The sequence below is a fragment of the Cyprinus carpio genome, chromosome B22, assembly GCF_018340385.1.
Source record: "Cyprinus carpio isolate SPL01 chromosome B22, ASM1834038v1, whole genome shotgun sequence".
Classification (NCBI taxonomy): Eukaryota; Metazoa; Chordata; class Actinopteri; order Cypriniformes; family Cyprinidae; genus Cyprinus; species Cyprinus carpio.
The window spans coordinates 3,772,097-3,789,596 of NC_056618.1; the positions used below are offsets into that span (position 1 = coordinate 3,772,097).

The 17,500-nt window shown below is 37.6% G+C and overlaps 2 protein-coding genes, 1 long non-coding RNA gene and 1 pseudogene across 4 annotated transcripts in view; 3 read left to right on the forward strand and 1 right to left on the reverse strand.

Annotated features, from left to right (window-relative positions):
- Nucleotides 1–17,500, forward strand: part of LOC109064427 — a 195,802-nt pseudogene that overhangs the window by 31,537 nt on the left and 146,765 nt on the right.
- Nucleotides 1–17,500, reverse strand: part of LOC109075252 (cryptochrome-1) — a 198,361-nt gene that overhangs the window by 17,313 nt on the left and 163,548 nt on the right.
- On the forward strand, nucleotides 9–7,521 carry LOC122133875 (retinoblastoma-binding protein 5-like; the record flags this gene model as incomplete). The annotated part of the gene is made up of 7 exons (XM_042749333.1): nucleotides 9–167; nucleotides 795–866; nucleotides 1,375–1,492; nucleotides 1,579–1,648; nucleotides 4,995–5,239; nucleotides 5,758–5,904; nucleotides 7,130–7,521. Coding segments are annotated over 7 exons (903 nt in total), but the record flags the coding sequence as incomplete, so codon positions are not given.
- LOC109064437 overlaps nucleotides 15,931–17,500 on the forward strand; it is a 30,944-nt gene continuing 29,374 nt past the window's right edge. For both annotated transcript variants that reach the window (XR_006157911.1, XR_006157912.1), the window contains exon 1: nucleotides 15,931–15,980. This is a non-coding gene — a long non-coding RNA (uncharacterized LOC109064437). The remainder of the gene's footprint in view (nucleotides 15,981–17,500) is intronic.

The following is a 17,500-nucleotide window of genomic DNA, read 5'->3' on the forward strand; positions in this document are numbered from 1 at the left end:
TGTGGTGTTCAGGACGCCGTTGGAAGCGCTGCTGTTTCTCGGGTGACGGCGAGTATATCGTAGCTGGATCTGCGCGGCAGCACGCGCTCTACATCTGGGAGAAGAGCATCGGGAACCTGGTGAAGATCCTCCACGGGACGCGCGGAGAGCTGCTGCTGGACGTCGCTGTACGCTCTCATATCACTGACATTAACTTATACACTAGAGATATGATTCAGATTCAGCATAAATTAGAACCACTTTTTATCTCACGGTTCTGACTTTCATAGCTCTGAATTCAGAATCCAGAACAATCCAAATAGTTTCTTCTTTGATTATAATAGTATTGTAATGTTTAAATTATTTTTATGAATCTTATTGAAATATATATAATACATATAACAGCGATAAATGATGATGCTAAACTAATCATTTATTTTGTTATTTTTATTTAGTAGTAACATTATTATATTTTTAATGTTATTGTTATTTTTTACGGCATATTTAAAATACATTAAGAATAGGCAGAACGGCATATTTAAAATACATAAGATATTAGCAGAAATAAGAAACTGATGCCATACTATTTTTTTCAAAAATTTTTTTTAAATATATTATATATATGTGTGTTTGTGTGTACTGTGTATATTTATTATGTATATCATGCATGTATATATTAAGAAGATGAGAAATGATGCCTTGGCCGCTAAATGAAATGTTTATGAACATAATTTTTATTTTATTTCAGTCAACATTTATTTTAGGGCACGTGTTTCTCGTCTGGCTGATGTGGTGTGATATGTGTGTGTTTATAGTGGCATCCGGTGCGTCCGATCATCGCCTCCATCTCCAGCGGCGTCGTGTCCATCTGGGCTCAGAACCAAGTGGTGAGTGAACAGAGCAGATCCTCCTTGTCCATCTGGTCTAAGTTCATTGTGGTCGTTTTATTGTGGGGATAATTTCTTACATTTATTCAGTGAATTAGAATAATAAGACATTCAGGTTGTTACCAAACAAATGAAATCAGTATCAATAAAATCCATCTTTGCAGTGCAGAGGAAACACAGAAGCTGCATCTGAAGAGGCATTTAGATGTTTACACACTGTTTAATGCAGGACATGAATGCCTTTAGCATGCAATTACAAATGCATAAATAATGCTTTGATATATTAAACATAAAATGATGAATATTTATATTTGAAATTATTTAAATAATAAAAATAAACTTTGAATGTGAAATCAAAAGCGCCAGTAGGTGGCAGCGAGTCACTGTTAATAAGTGAGTCATTGTGGTTGAACCGAATCATTTAAACACCGTCATGTTGCTCAGAGACGCAAAACAGTCCTGTGGCTGTTTTTGAAATAGTGCAAAAACAAGCAGTATATCTCTGCAGGAGAACTGGAGCGCGTTTGCGCCGGACTTTAAAGAGCTGGACGAGAACGTGGAGTACGAGGAGAGAGAATCAGAGTTTGACATCGAGGACGAGGACAAGAGCGAACCGGAGCAGACTGGTAAACACACACACACACACCCACACTCACGCACTCACGCACACACACTGCTGTAAGTGACACTGATGTGTGTGTGTGTGTATCAGGTGCGGACGCTGCAGAGGATGAGGAGGTGGACGTCACATCAGTCGATCCCATCCCAGCGTTCTGCAGCAGGTCAGTCGCACTAAATTTCACATCGTTTTTAATATCATACAGTTACACACGTGTTTTTCTTCTTTTTAGTTTTGTTTGTATTGTTTAGTCAGGTTTTAAATACAATTTTTTTACAATCGGAAAATGCATTTCATCCAGTAATTTGACATTATTGTTATTATCATCATACAGTTTCGAGTGTTTTTGTTTGTTTTTTTTAGTTTTGACATTTTTTGTTTCTTCACGAAGTTTAATCCAGTTTATTTTGACATCTGCAAAAAAAAAAAAAACACACAATTTCAAAGTTTTTCAAATCATGGTTACAGATGTGTTTTTGTTGATCATTTTCTGCTTTTGATATTTCAGCGTTTTTTGTTGTTCATATGTTTAAATTTGTTTTTTTTTTGATTTATTGTTTTTAAAAGTTTATTTTTTTGTTATTTTTATTTGGTGTAGCTAAAAATGAGTTTTTTAAACTTGTTGTTGTTTGTTCATATTGTTTAATCAAGTGTTTCACATTTGCCAAATTATTTTTAAATTTAATTTACTATTTTACGTCATTTTTAATGTCGTACTGTTTGTCATATGTGGTTAGTTGGTGGTTAGTGTCATTGGCTTATGTAAGGGAACAGGTCAATTTAGCTCAAAGGGAATCATTTAAGATTTTAAAGGGAATCAGCTGATCACTGAAACGGCCAGCGATTCACTGAACGAGCCGTTTAACATCAAATCTGCGCTGGATATTAATATCCAAAGTATAGTGAAAACACTATTAATTAGCACAGTAACAAGATCGGCAGTTTAAGACATTAACTTGTGAGCACAAAACACAAGATACTTCTCTTTTCAATATAAATAAGGCTTTATTAGATAAATCTAAGACATATAAACTAATCTAACACATAAGCACACGCACTCCAAACATTCACACAAGTTGCAGGAGGATAGAACGTTAGGAAAGAGTGAGTTTAAGAGAATGAAAATGTGAAATCCCAAGTTTACAGCAATACGTGAAATTGCATAGACATGAACCAACCATTTAATCACTTAATTTAACCCCTCGCACTGAGTTCTTCAATGGGTTAAAAATTATATTAGATAAAACACCAGTACAGATGTGAGTCTGGAGGTTACTTGCGTTGCCTGTTTAACGGGGTTCCCTTTTGTGTCGCTGAAAAGGGGGTTTCCCGAGGTTTGCTGATTGGCTGGAAGTTCAGTAGTCGTTGAAGTGACGTCTTGGGAAGCCCGTGGTTGGGCGTAGGCTGAAGATGCAGAGTTGTGGGCTGGTTGTAGTTTCAGACGGGCACGCGAGGTCAGACTCGGAGACACGGCGTTACAAAACTTAACTCAGAACACGAAACTCTCAAACGGGAAAAGAAAAGAAGTAAAGTTTGACGAGGGACTAGGTGGTGTTTCTTCTCATCGTGGCTAAGTAGCAGCAGACGTGCGTGCAGGCCGAAGCACGCTGGAACGGCGCTCGAAGAACGCTAAAAGTGATGACAAAGCATGACTAAAAGCTAAACTACAAGCAAAGCTAAAAGCATGAGTAAAAGCTTAAACTACAAGCAAAGCTAAAAGCCGGCATGACTGATAGCAAAAGCTTGACAAAAGCTAAAAGCGAAATTTAATGGTGTCCTGAGTATTTAGGCTGGCATTTTGGCCACACCTCAAATGTTGTCTTGACCAATTAGATATTGTCTTTTCTCGGGGTGTTGCATTGTCTGTCCCCACCCATTCATAAATCATATGTTATCTTATCAAGCTCGTGGTCCGAAATTTTCCCGCTCTTGCAGGGTATAATTTGGACATGATTCCTATAACAAGAATATGATACATTTGACAAATAACTGATGGTCAGAAACCTTTCAAGCAAGAATATTCGAACACACACATACTAAACATGAATATGATCCCTTAAAGCTATTCAAGAGTTATTTAAAAAGACATACACAATAAGTGATTAGAAACATTAAAATCAAATGTGTCGGTTACATAAATGATATGGAGTTGAGCAATGGACTGATATCCATTTAGAAGTCTTTTTGAGTTTCATTTTGGTGCATATATGCATTGGAAGGCATTCTCTGTGCCCATTCTGGGGAGTAAGGATATGTTCCTGTGGAGACCAGAGGGGGTTAACAGGTCTCCTTAGGAATTTCAGTCTGGTTTTGCTAGGTGGGGGGAAGTCAATCCAACGATCTTGTTTAATCTCATGGCTTTACATGTGAGGTTTAGACTGTCCCATTTCTTCGATTACTTGCCCCAAATTAGACAATCTCTTCTTCGAATTGAAATTGTCAATAATTGTTCCAATGGTGTTAATGTTGAAAGCTGTTCTGTGAAAGAGTTGGGTCGGTTATCAGACTGTGGTGCTAGGGAGTTGATTTACAACATCCTGCTTTCTGTGGAATTCGGCTCATGTTTCAACCAGGCTCCCGATCGAATCTTGTAATTTGTCTGGTTCACGCTACACGTATTGTCATATGTGTTAGTTGTTTGTTTTTTAGACTTGATGTTTTTCATTGCTCCTATTGTTTAATCTAGTTTTTTGATTTGGTTTTGTTTATTCGCAAAATAGTTTATTTAATTCGCTAGATTCTATACTATTTGTAATATCATCACGTTAGTTCATAATTATAAAAGAAGATATCTCCGTTTACACTGAACTTTCAGCGTCGTAACTTTGCAGATATTGTTTACGCTCAAACAGCAACATTACACACTAACATTAAAAAAGTGCAATCGCAGTCAACCACCCCTTTTAAACCAGTTTATAGATTTTTGATGAGCGTCGTAACTTTTACATTTTTTTCAGTATTTATATCTTACAGTGCAAGTGTTTTGTTTATTTTTGTTGTTTTTGTTTGTTCGTATTGTTTTTTGTTTTTATAGTTTTTGACATTAATGACATTTTAAATTAAATTTTAAATTTAATTCACTGTATTTTTTACGTAATTTATAATATCGCAGTTTTAAATGTGTATTTGTTATATTTTTTGAGTTTTTTGTTTGTTTATATCATTTAATCAGGTTTTTGTCGTTCACAAAATAAAGTTTTTTTTTTATTTAATTTGCTTTAATTTACATTATTTTTAATATTATCATACCATTTCACATGTGTTCACTTTGACGTTTTTTTGTTGGTTCGTATTGTTAAAACCAGTTTATTTTTCGCAAAATTAAAATTTTAATTGAAATTTTTTTTTAATTATCTTTGAGTGTAAATGTGTTTGTGTTAATTTTGTTTTTTTTTTGTTCTTATATAATCGAGTCTATTTTTATTGTAATTGCGTTATGGGTTTTGTCGTACACAGTAGCTTTGTTGGTGTTGTTTCTCAGTAACAATTTAATCGAGTGTGTTTTGCAGTGACGAGGAGCTGGAGGACTTTAAAGCGCTGCTGTATCTGCCCATCGCTCCGGAGGTGGAGGACCCTGAGGAGAACCCGTTCGGCCCTCCGCCCGACGCTGCGGGTCAGAACGCCACGCCCGACGACGGCTCCGCCCACAGCGGCCCTGGCGACAAAAAACAGCGGCAACCGTCGTCTGATGGAGGGCCGCCCAAGAAGAAGATCCGCACCACCACCATCGAGCTGCAGGGCGTCCCGAACGACGGTAAGAGATGAAAAACTACCCTGAGATACTAAACGGAAAAGAAGAATAGTATTGTTTTGGTTTTGATTTTATCGTTGCGTTTATTTTATTACTAACTAAAATTAGTATTGAATGCAAATCACTAAGATTCAGATTAAGGCTGGGCGATAAATTGATATCGATAATTATTCCGCGATATAAATGTCCTTGATAAACTTTAACGTTAGGTTGGATTAATCGCAATTCATTTCAGAAAAATTGTGATTAATCGATAGACAGCACTAGTTTATAAATAATCATGATTCAGAAGCGACATGATTCATGAGTCTTTTTGGCTGAGTCCTTAAAAGAATCAGTTCAAAAGGAGTCATTTGTTTGTGAATTGGACTGCGCAGCAGGTCATTTTAGTATTGTTCATGTACTTTTATAGTAATTTAGTTTATGATTTATTTATAGTTTAATGCAAATAAACAGTTGTATTTAAATTGGTATTTTTGTATGATGTCACTTCCTCTGACGCCTGCGCTTGTGTCTCGCAGAGGTGCATCCGCTGCTGGGCGTGAAGGGCGACAGTAAGTCCAAGAAGAAGGCGGCGGGGCGGCCCAAGGGATCGAAAGGTAAAGACAAAGACTCTCCGTTCAGACCCAAAGTCTTCCGGGACAGAGCAGAGGGGCTGGGGACGCCAGGTAAGATGACCTTTGACCCCTGTGTCCCGCATGGGTCCGGTGCGGCTTGAGCTCAGCTGTGATTGGCTGCTTCCTGCTTGCCTTCCTGTCCTTCCTGCTCTGACCTACTCGATGTGTGAGCGAATGCTTCAGGTCTGCTGTCCTCCCTGATCATTCCCATGATGCCCTGCAGCAAAACAATTTGTGTACTAAAACCGGCCTAATAAATCAGTCAAGGTACTAAACAAAAGCAAAGACCGTTACTGGTGAAGGTTCAATTCTACCGTTGCTTTCATTACTACTAAAATTAGTTTTGAGATGCAAATCTTTAAAAGATTCTGATTCAAATATGAATCAAGATGAGCGAATCGTATGTTTATAAAAGCGGCATGATTCATGAGTCGTTTTGACTGAGTCATTATTTGAATTTTTTAGTAATTTTAATTTTTTTGTGATTAATTTAGTATTATTTTATATTATTTCTTATGATGTATTTAAATTTTTTATAGTTTAATTTATAAAAGGGTTTTTTTAAATAATTTTGTATTAATAAAATATTGTTTTCACTTTAATTGTTACATTAATGTAACTTTTAGTTTTATTTTAATTAGTATTAATCTTATTTTAATGTTAATTTTTTATGAGTTAACATAATATTTTATTTTCGTATTTTATTTTACATTTTGTGTTATCGTGATTTTTATTTTTTATTTTTTGGCCATATGCCCACCCCTAATTTTATTATATATTAAATACTTTCAGGTTTGTGTTTTTTGTGCTTCATAATTTCGTTTATTTTCCCTATTTTAGCTATTAATTTAGTAAATTTGCTAATAGAAACTTATTTTATTGCACTTCACCATTTTTAATTTAGGTTCTACGTTTTTTTTTATGTAATATTAAAATCTTATTTTAGCTTTATTTTTATTAACGAAAAATAATTTTTATAGTTAACAATTTTAACTTAGTCGTACGATTCCCAGCTGTGGTTTTCATAATGTCCATATCTTGCGTTAAAGCATGCGAATGATGATTCGCTTGCGATTATATGCCGATTTTTGTCATAAATTGGATCGAAATTAGCTTTGGTGCAGATTTGCAATGCTTTTCGCTTTGCTCGTTGGACCTTTACGTTGATCTGAAGGATTTAACGATTTTTATTCACGAAAATATTCATTTTACATATTAGTTTAATTTAACCACATGAATGCTGTTTTTTTTTTTTTTTTTTTTTTTTTTTTTTCAGGAAATCTGGTCTCGGCGGTGTACAAGCAGCACGAGTTCAGGGTTTGGACTGAAGCTGAAGGCCTCTGGCGCGCCCCCTGGCTGTGTGGATGAATGACATCTTTCTTTTTTTTATGGACTCTATGGACTGTATTTGTGTTGTATTATTACAGAAGGACATTACAGCTCACGACGCCACAGTTTGAAGCCCGTCTGATCAGTTTGCTCACATAGAGAGAGTGATAGGAAGAGGGAATCCTGTTTGTTTAGAGAGTAGATGGATCTGTCTCTGTGTATAAGCACTAGTTGGGTCGTATACTCAGTCGGATGTCTTTTTATTTTGTTTTGCGTCTGTTTCTTTTTTTCTGACACTGGTTGTGTTTTTTTGCATACATATTAAACCAGTTTGTTTTTTGAGAGTGGCCTCGTGTGTGTAAAATGTGTTTTGGGTACAGTGTTATCAGGGTTATGGTTGTTTCCTGCCCTGACCGTTTCCATCCAGCAGAAGGTGCCAGCGGAGCGTGTGAATGAAAGAGCGAGAGAAAGACATTTTTCTGTTATTCGGTTCCATTTTGTGCTTTTCTACTGTTGGATTCCATTTTGTGTTTCTGTGTTTTATTCACAAAAATCTCAAGAGTGAAAACCAGACCAAAGTAAGTGAATCTGAGAAACACTTAACTTTCTGAGTTTTAGTTCAGATTCTCTCTGGTTTGAGGCTCAAAACATCACTGTTACTCACACGGTAGTTGTTAACTGTCTCAAAATAGTTCAGAAGAATGAAGATAATGCTTTAGTAAGTCAGAATTATGAGATTTTTAAAAAAGTCAAAGTCAGGTTTGCCTTTTTTTATTTTTACCTAATAGGCCTAATATGAGATACAAAGTATGCTTTGTAATAATTTTGACTTTTTCATGTCACATTTCAAATGTTTACCTGTTGAAAAAACAATTGACCCCATTACAAAAAAAAAGTTCTAATGGTTTCCATTACAAATACCATTACAAACCATCACTTTTAACAATTTTTTTTTTTTTTCAGTGTTTTTGGGGACATATTTCATTAGGATTTGTTGGTTTTAACAAGCCACCAATAGACAGGTGACCAAGTAGAGACCCACAGGGTCCATTTACAGTTTCCATTAAAACCAATACAAGTCCCGTTATAACCAGTAAACCATTACAAACTTTGAAATGGTGTCTGTTTTTTTTTTTTTTTTTTTAGCAGGATATAATTTAGTACCTAACAATGTAGGCTTAAAGCCATAATTTCGACTGTTTGCCTGATGATTATGACTTGATATGTAATTATTCGATATTTAAAGTAATGTCAATTTAGTATGTCAATTTCAACATTTAAATTTATGGCCTTTGTGTTGAAATTTCGAATGATTAAGCATGGTGTTTAAACATTAAGGTAGGCTATTTGTCAAATCGGAAACTACACCTGATGTCAAGGATTTTAGGTCAATATACAAATTCATAGATCCTGTGTCGGCTCTTTGAAAGTGCAGTCTTTATAAAATGATGTAATATTCATGAACGCTAGGAAATCCGTTGGTCAAAGTGTGGAAACTAAGCGCGGGAATTCACGCGCTGCCTTCAGAGACGGTCAGTTTCTGAATTAAATAAAATTAGTGAGGGCTAGGAAAAGTCACCCACGTCAATAACATTACAAAAAACTCTTTAAAATTAAAATCTCATCTTTATTACAACCACATGTACATCATATTCCAAGAAAATGATTTCTAAAAGTGGAAACGAGCAAAATCCAACGAGAGGCAGAGTTTTTCTGTTATTTTGATATCCGTTCACATCCATTATTCACAGCGTTTGACTCACGGTGGAAATGACGTGATTTCACCTCAGAAACGAGGGCGAGATGTGCCGCAGAGAGTCACAGTTTGTGAGGAAAAATTGTAAACACTCTAGTGCTCGTGCACCAAAAATAGTGCAGGTGGGAAAAATCCTGATTTTCTGCTCAGCGAAGAAGAAAACAGAAACAGGTGACTCCAAAAATACTTCTACTTTGGAAAATAATTAGGTCTCGTTCATGGAACGCGAGCAGAACGAATCATTCAGAACACCATTTATTTGTCTAACTTAGCTGATCAACTTGTGCAGAATTAATTCTGCTTGTGTTTCATGAGGATTATTGTATTGTACTGTTAAAACCTTGTTGTCTGCGGAAAGGTGCGCTGGAAATATCTGATAAATTTACACGTTAGAACAAAACACAGTTCAGTGCATCGATCGTCTTTCTCTCCAAATTGTACTTATGTTAATACCACCTATAATCCTTATTTGAGTCTTTATAAAAGTTCTTTGAAATTTTCTTTTCGTGACATCAATTGTGAAGAGCACAAGAAAAATAGCTTTAAAAATACTCTACAGAACTACAGTTATAGTGCAAGAACCCGCACACATTCACAACACGCTCACGTTTCCGCTGCCCGATCTCCAGCATGACCCTGCACTCCCAATCGCCGGCGTATCCGACTCGCGATCCACCGTTAGATTATCCGATATTATTCCCAGAGAATCAGATTCATGATTGAAAGGAGGGGCTGTGCTAACGCCACAAATTGGCTAGAGGAAGACAGCCGTAAGGGAATTCTTTAAATTTTGTGCGAAAGTGACGTAATTCGGATGTCCCGTTTATAGGCTAGTTGCAAATCATGTCGAACAAATTAAATCTCACGGTTAGCACCACCTTAAAATGATCTGTAATGTAAAATTTTCTTGGCACCAAATGAAATTCGTTTAGTCTGGAGTCGTAATCTGTTGTATTGCTTCATGCGGTCGAATCAAACTGCAGTGAATTCGCTCCCTAATAAAACTTCTCTTCACAACACAATGCGAAACAAGATACTGCAAATATAACATTTAAAAATCAATGTACTACAGTGCTCGGAAACGTCTGTATCTACAGTAAACCTCAATGTCAGGAGGTAGCTCTGTGTAGTGCGGCTGGTCCAGCACACACAAACATACACACACACAAGTCAATTTGAACACACGCTAGGTGAGTGTTGAGTGATACAGTTGTGACGGTGAGCAACGACAGGCAGCTGCGCGGCTTCTCTGGGACCCAGGCGTGTCCCGTGCGTTAGGAGTTCCTCTACAGTGGTCCAGTCGTCCAGCAGCTTCCGGTTCCGCAGGCGACTTAGTTTCCTCTGGCTCAGTTCGAGAACGGTGCTACAACTCTCTCTGTTAGCTCCTCCCATGACTCCGCCGCTATGCACCAATCCTGACGGAGCTACGCCGCAGCTGTCGTTGTTTCTGGCCTGTCGCTGTTTCTGCAGCATGTGTTCGCGGCGCTCGGTGCGGCTCCAGTAGCGACCCATGCGGACCTCGCTGTGACTCTCTTCGTCCGTGCTCATGCCGCTACGCTCGTCCGCCAATCTGGACGCTCGATAATCCCGCAGCATCTGGTTTCGCAAAGCACGCAAATTCCCGCCGGGTGGTTTCCTAGCGGACGTGTGGCCCTCCAAGGTGCTGTAGAGTCCGCCTCCGCCAACGGATCCCGCGCGGGCTCGGTGAGTTTTCGGCCAGGTTTCGTTGGCGTCCTGACTGGGCGTGTGACTTAGAGTGTGGAACCTGTTGTAGGGCGTCTGTTGGCTCCTCTGGAGCTGCGGTTCGGTGGATGCTCGGATCCTGCCGTTGGCGTGAAGATCCAGAGGCATGCAACAGTGTTCATGAGCTGGAGAGATCAGGGATGGTTGACTCATTGCGTGTAGAGTCTGTGTAGGGAGTGCAGTGTGGTGTACAACAGGGTGTGCAATGGTGTGCATAAGTGCCAAGTCCGGCTCCTCTGGGAGATTCATGGGCAGGTCGACTCTGTGGACGCAGGGATGCAGTGTGGCGCTGCAGTAGTTGGGCGAGGCCGGGTGACTCGCCCGTCTGCGGTACTCCATTGTCGCTGGGCGTTGATGCAGCGTTCTGCTTCTTCTCAGCATTCCCGCAGAACTCGGATGAGGCCCGGGATTGAACAGCGAGCCGCTGCTGGAGCTGTGCCTGTTCAAACACGGACGCTCCGCCTTGCGGTACTGTACGGGTGAAACGCGCAACAAACCGTGCGATCCCGGGACGGGCGCGCAGACATTTTGAGGCTGCACCGTCAGCGTTTCTGGGATGGCCTCTAGGGGGTGTTTTATCTGGCTGTCGCACCGCTCGCGAGAGCACGGCTCCCCCTGGTGGTGCATGCGGGCGTTGTAATGGCGCATGCGTTTCTCGAGCAGACGCTGGAAGCGCAGGAACTCGCCGGTGCTGACGCTGTAGAAACCCGAGTCGCTCAGTTCAGACGAGATGAAGGACTCCGACGACTCCCGTGGCACTCAAGCCCCTCCTCCGTCTCCCCCCCCGACAGCTCCCCCTGGTGGAAGCTACCATCCGTCCAGCCGAGCCCGCTGTCCAGCTCGTGATGAAGAGGCAGGTAACCCAGGGGTTTCTCCATCATATAATCATCGTCATCAGTCTGTTGAAAACAGACACACACACATATTATGACATTGATTGATTTTACCAGGGGTAAAAAGACTCTTTGGGTGTTTTTATGCGCTATGTTGTATCTACAAGCACTCTCTAAAGGTCATTGCACACTGAGTCCGAAATTGTTTGATTTTTTCGCATCTGTAGCAAGCATTTTGAGAGGTGCTTTGACAATTCAGAGCCATCGTACAAGCGAACGCCAAAATCCAGAAAGGCGACTGTGAAGTTGATCCACTTTGTCACGCAACACAAAGCACTGTAAGGATCTTTGCACATTGACTTCACAGGAATTGGTGGTGTTCTTTTTAATATGTGGGTCTAGTATCGCTAGCAAAGCATCAAACTGATTGTTTGTGTTCTTTTTAATGAATCTCCTGTGATAATCCCCACCGCTCCTGAGAGGGAACTCTCTGTCCTCTCTATATCTCAGGATTGAGATACAAACAACGGATTGGATGGACAAAACAACATTTCCTTTCCCCTTCTCTTTTTAAGAAGCGAGAGGACGAGAAAATCATCCTCACTGCTTGAAGACTCCATTAAGTACCATTACGGATTAATTAAAATGCATCGGACTCAATGTGCAAGGTTTCTGTGCGGTTTTTAAATGATTCAGTACCATTTACTGTTACAGGTTTGTGCATATTTGTTAATTAACAGCAAACTCATGTGTGGTTCATCCAGTCAGTTTAAATACACATGCATTTATAACTTTGATAAAGTTTATGGGGTATTTTTATGGCTGGCAGAAATGTGCAACAAAAAACATTTATTTTCAATGATAGTTGAGTTAATTTAAGCGGACATGGGCGTCCGTTGACGATGCAACAATTACACAGAGCTTAACTATATATATGCAAATGAGCAGCGACAGCCAATAGCATTTTGTACATTAGATACTGCAGTCGAGTAGAAACGCTGACTATTAATCCACAAAGCAGATTAAATCACTGTCAGTGTGAATGCATCTCAAGTAATTAAGAAACGCAGGAAAATTCTAATGAATTCTATTGATTGAATGGTCTTCTATCAGAGCACAAGAGTCACTCCGGTGGCTCACAGTCTTCAGCCGTATTTATGATCGCTAGTTGCCTGGTAACACATAACTTACATAACATGTGACTCTCCTCGCCTCTCGGTCTGTGACGGATGAAGAGAATCACACGAGAACCAGAACAACAACAATCCCTCAGATCTGAACTCTGAACTCTACATCCTTCCAGATTCACTCAGTCTGCATTAATTGGCTGCTGTCGCAGTTTTACTATATTACAGATGTTTTTCACTACACCACATTTTTTTAGGGCAAGACACTACAGGGAAAAACATTCATCAGTATTTTTTCATGCACTGGTTAATTTTGAGATTTGAGGATTTTGACAACGTTGTTTCAGGGGAAAGAAAACAAAGTGTTTGTAAAACAATCTTATTGCACTTTATCTCTTTGCATCAGTAGACTTCAATATCTTTAAAAAAAAAAGATGTTTCTTTATTTCCAAATTTGACAGTTTTATTCAGATCTATATTCTGAAGGATTTTACAGAAGGGTTTGTTCCTATATCATTGGCCTGTTCTATTATTATTATTTTTGCACTTTACCTAGTTGCATCTAATTTAAACGTATCTTTAAAGGCCATTTTCTCAATATGAGTTGTTTCTCCAGTTTTAAGTTTATTGCTTAAAACATGGTCAAATTATTATTATTATTATTATTATTTTTATTATTTTTTTTTTAGGGTGTTGATTAAGTATTTTCTGATTTACAGAGCTATAGAAATCCAAAATTCCTTCGGTAAAAAGCTTTAACTCTAATATGGCAACAAAATCAAACAAGACTTTTTCACCTGAGTTCGGGTTTCTGTTAATGCACATTTGAACATATGCAAAATAATTTTTGCAATTCTTAATGTATTCAATCAATTTGGGCAAGTATGTTGATGTTTATTAGTCAGTTTTTACACTATACACCATGTGATGTCTTGCCTTGAACAAACACTCCGAACATTCGTCATTGAATGTTCAATAACTCAGTAGTTCTTCATCAATTATTCCTCAAGTCCTGGTCATATATTCACGCTGAGACTCTCACCTGACTCTGGAAACTTCTGGGTTCGTCCATGTTGGAGTTGCAGCATCTGATCAGACAGTTTTGTCGCGGAGACACGCCGCTGGAGAACTGAAACAAGCACGTCACACGCCGTTAAACATAGAACCGGACTGCGGTTCAAGTACATTTTGAATTATTACATCAAGAAGAGCATCACTATTATGAATGGTGATGGGATTTCAAACCCTTTTTGCTCTTGTGAGAAGAACATGCGAGCATTTCCACTGCTTTCCTGATGAATTATTAGCATAATGAGGCTGTGATGTGGAAGAGTGATTATCTGAAATGACTGAACAGTAACTGAACAGCGTTTCCTGTCTGTCTCTCCTTCAGCCGCTTTATTAAAGGCTGTTTCCTCCTGCGCAATGCACATTTGAATTTTTTTTTTTTTTTTTTTGTGTGTGTGTGTGTGTATTCCCAAGCGTAGCTAAATGCATGAATAATTCCAGAGCAAAAGAGAGCAGCTCCATTTTGAAAAACGTGTTTGTTTGGAGAACAGCTTTCTCTCTCTCTCTCTCTCTCACACACACACACACACACACACACACACACACACACACAGTTTAGCATTTCCTAACAGGACAGCTTGCTTTAAACGCTCATTTAAGATTGGCATTGCAGAGTGATCAGGGTTTGGAGAGACATTTTTGATATTCACACCATAAACAAGTGCCAGTGATTATCCTTTGTTTTTGTTTTTGATTATTAACATCATTTTAAATGTGACACATATCAGACTGGTTTAAAGATCAAAATCCTGAAATGATCTGCATGCATAAAACTAATTATATTAATAACTCTCATTAAAAAAGACATTAAAATATTGTTTTTATAAATAAATAAAATATAGTAATAAAAATAAATCCCAGTCATTTCTATTTATTATTCTATTATTTTTTATTAATATATTTTACTAATTTATTTTAGTATAAATTATTTAGACAGGACACAAAAGTACTTATATATATTAATAATAATATAAATATAAGATATTAATTATTATATTACAAATTATATGATAAAATTATATTTTTTATGATAAAATTATATATGTATATATATAAATGTATTAATTTTAGTATTAATTATTAACTGGTCATGATTATTATCATATTATGATTATTTAGAAATGCCAATCATTTCTCATTTAATTTATTTATTAAAATAATGTATACTGACATATTCGTATTCATTCAAATTCATAATGACATATCAATTTAATAATGATATGGTTTTAAATTAAATCGTTTTCATAAAAAATACAATCATACTGATATAAAAGTATAATATTTTAAAAACTGATTTCATTATGGATGTAGTTTTTTAAAAATATGGTACTCATCATAATCTGATGCTGGTAAGATCTTACGTTGTAGGCCAGTGGTTCTCTGTGCGCTGGGTCTCGGGGCGTGTTTGGTAGGTACTCGTACCTGCTTCCATCTCTACGGGTCCCAGGCAGAGACATGTGATTGTAGTACGTCCTGAGAACACACAACAAAACTCATATATTACACTCATTAATATCTTTATGTGCTTGAAAACACATCTCTGGCTCCGCCCCCTTCCTCTAAGATGCTGTTATTGTGTGTTTGTAAGGAGCTTCTTGTGAGCAGCGGACTCATTCTGATATTAAGACCAACAGCTGCATTAAGATTCCTAGGATTAGTGTTGTTTTTTTATGTATTATGATTATTATTCTTATAATATAGAATTATTAACAATAATTGGTAGTTTATAATAATTATAATGATGCTTATCTTAATAAACACCACTAAATATAGCATATACGGTTGCAAAAGGTGCATCTTTTCTGATATATCAGAATTTTGAAAGAGCTTTACTGTCAAATAAGTGTGCTTGCACACGTAAAGAAATAAACTGAACTTTGTACATAGAAAAATCGACAAAATAAGAGTTTTCCCTACATGTTCTATTTCATTTAATGTATAGAAACTATAATAATAAATATTGTCCACAATAATTTTAAAATCGAGTAAACTTCGTGCACGTCACGTCACCTGATTGATCAGTATAGCGTTTCCTCAGCGCGAGAGGTGATGTCCCATTCGCGTGCAAATGACTCGTGAATCAGTTCTTTTGAATGAGTCCGTCAAGAAGATTCATGACACAAACTAGCAACTGTTTCGAATCAGAATCACGCACGCAGCGAATCGTTCAGAGCCGTTACGAGTTCCCAACTGACTCCCTCACTGAACCGCGCGCCATTTTTTCGAATTTGAAAATAACCGGGAACCGTTACTGCGACTAACGGCAGCCAGGTAAGTGAGTCTTATTTACTATAACTCTATTTATTAAATATTTGTTTATATGAAAACTTTTAAGTAAAGTTACACATTCAAAGCATCTGAACTGTTTTTTACATTATTGTTTTTAGTTATGGTTTAGAATATAGCAAGGTCCAAATGTATGGTCAACAGGTGGATGAGTAATCAACAAAATATTTACCTCTTTTAAAACAATCTGAAATGTTCTTACAAAACAGTGATATTTATATGACACAAATACAGTCACTGACAGCATCAAATTGTAACAGACAACACTTATTAGTCTAAAATGTCCCTAATGCACAATACTGACTTAAGCTAATGTAAGACTCTCTGCATTCAAAACTTTGAATTTGGCAGCAAGAAGTTCATTTGGCAACTAAAGGTTTCATTTTAGGAGCTAATGGCTCATGTTTTTAGTCAGGAACCACTGCGTCCTTGATGTTTTCTTCTAGAAAAAAAGGGATCTCAAATGTCCAAACATCTTTGCTATATGAATTCTGCAGTGAGCGTTCATCAGATGAAGCTGTAAAAGGCAAAGAATGATATTTTATGCTTGTGTGCACATTCACATGCGCATGAATGCAAAACCTAGCGTGACTGTGCCTTAAGGCCGCTCACATGCTAGAGACGGCTCTTGACGGATGGGAACACATCACATGTGTTTTCGAGTTTGAAATCCAGTGGGATGGCATAAACAGGACCTGCCCCTCGGACATTCCCACTGGTCAAATTTTGGTCACATGACCAAGTGTTACTTTTAAAAACCCTTGAGGACCAGATCGTTTGAACGAGTCAGCCGAAAAGATTAATGAAACCACCTCAAGCTTGTTTTGAATCACACTCACTCATTCAGATTCATCCGGTAAATAACTAGAAGAGTACAAAACACGCAATAAATGGTAAAACTATCTGCGTTACAAACGAGTTTGATTATGATTATGATAATAAATTTAAAACAATATGATAACCAATACTAGCTGAAGCAGCATAATGGACTGTTTTTGTTCAGAAAAAACAACTATAATAGAAAAAAAAAACAGTTTGCACCAAGGACGATAACTATAACGATAACTATATTTTAATAATCGTTCAAATTCAGTGAGAACAGGAAGTCAACACCAGAACTATAACAATAACACAGAGGAACGATGTCACTGGAATCAATGACTTTTTCCCAAAGCTAATGAATGGTAAAGCAACTGACAGCCAGTCAGAATCCTGCTTTAACAAGCTTAAGTATTTAAAGCTGCAGATGACAAAACTGCAGCGTGCTCATAATAAACAGAACGTCATTGTGCACTGGTGTGGACAATAATATAGTTATTGTTTTAGTTATATGTATAGTTATCGTTCTTGTAATGAACGCCAGAAAGCTTGCACATTCGTGTGAAAATGCCTTTGTTTGCCTCTCACGTTAAAAAAAATTACGCAAGCATCGTGCAAAAAATCATTCACATAGGACAAACACTGTTCATTTCAATTAGCAGGCAGAATTGAAACGAATGCAATAA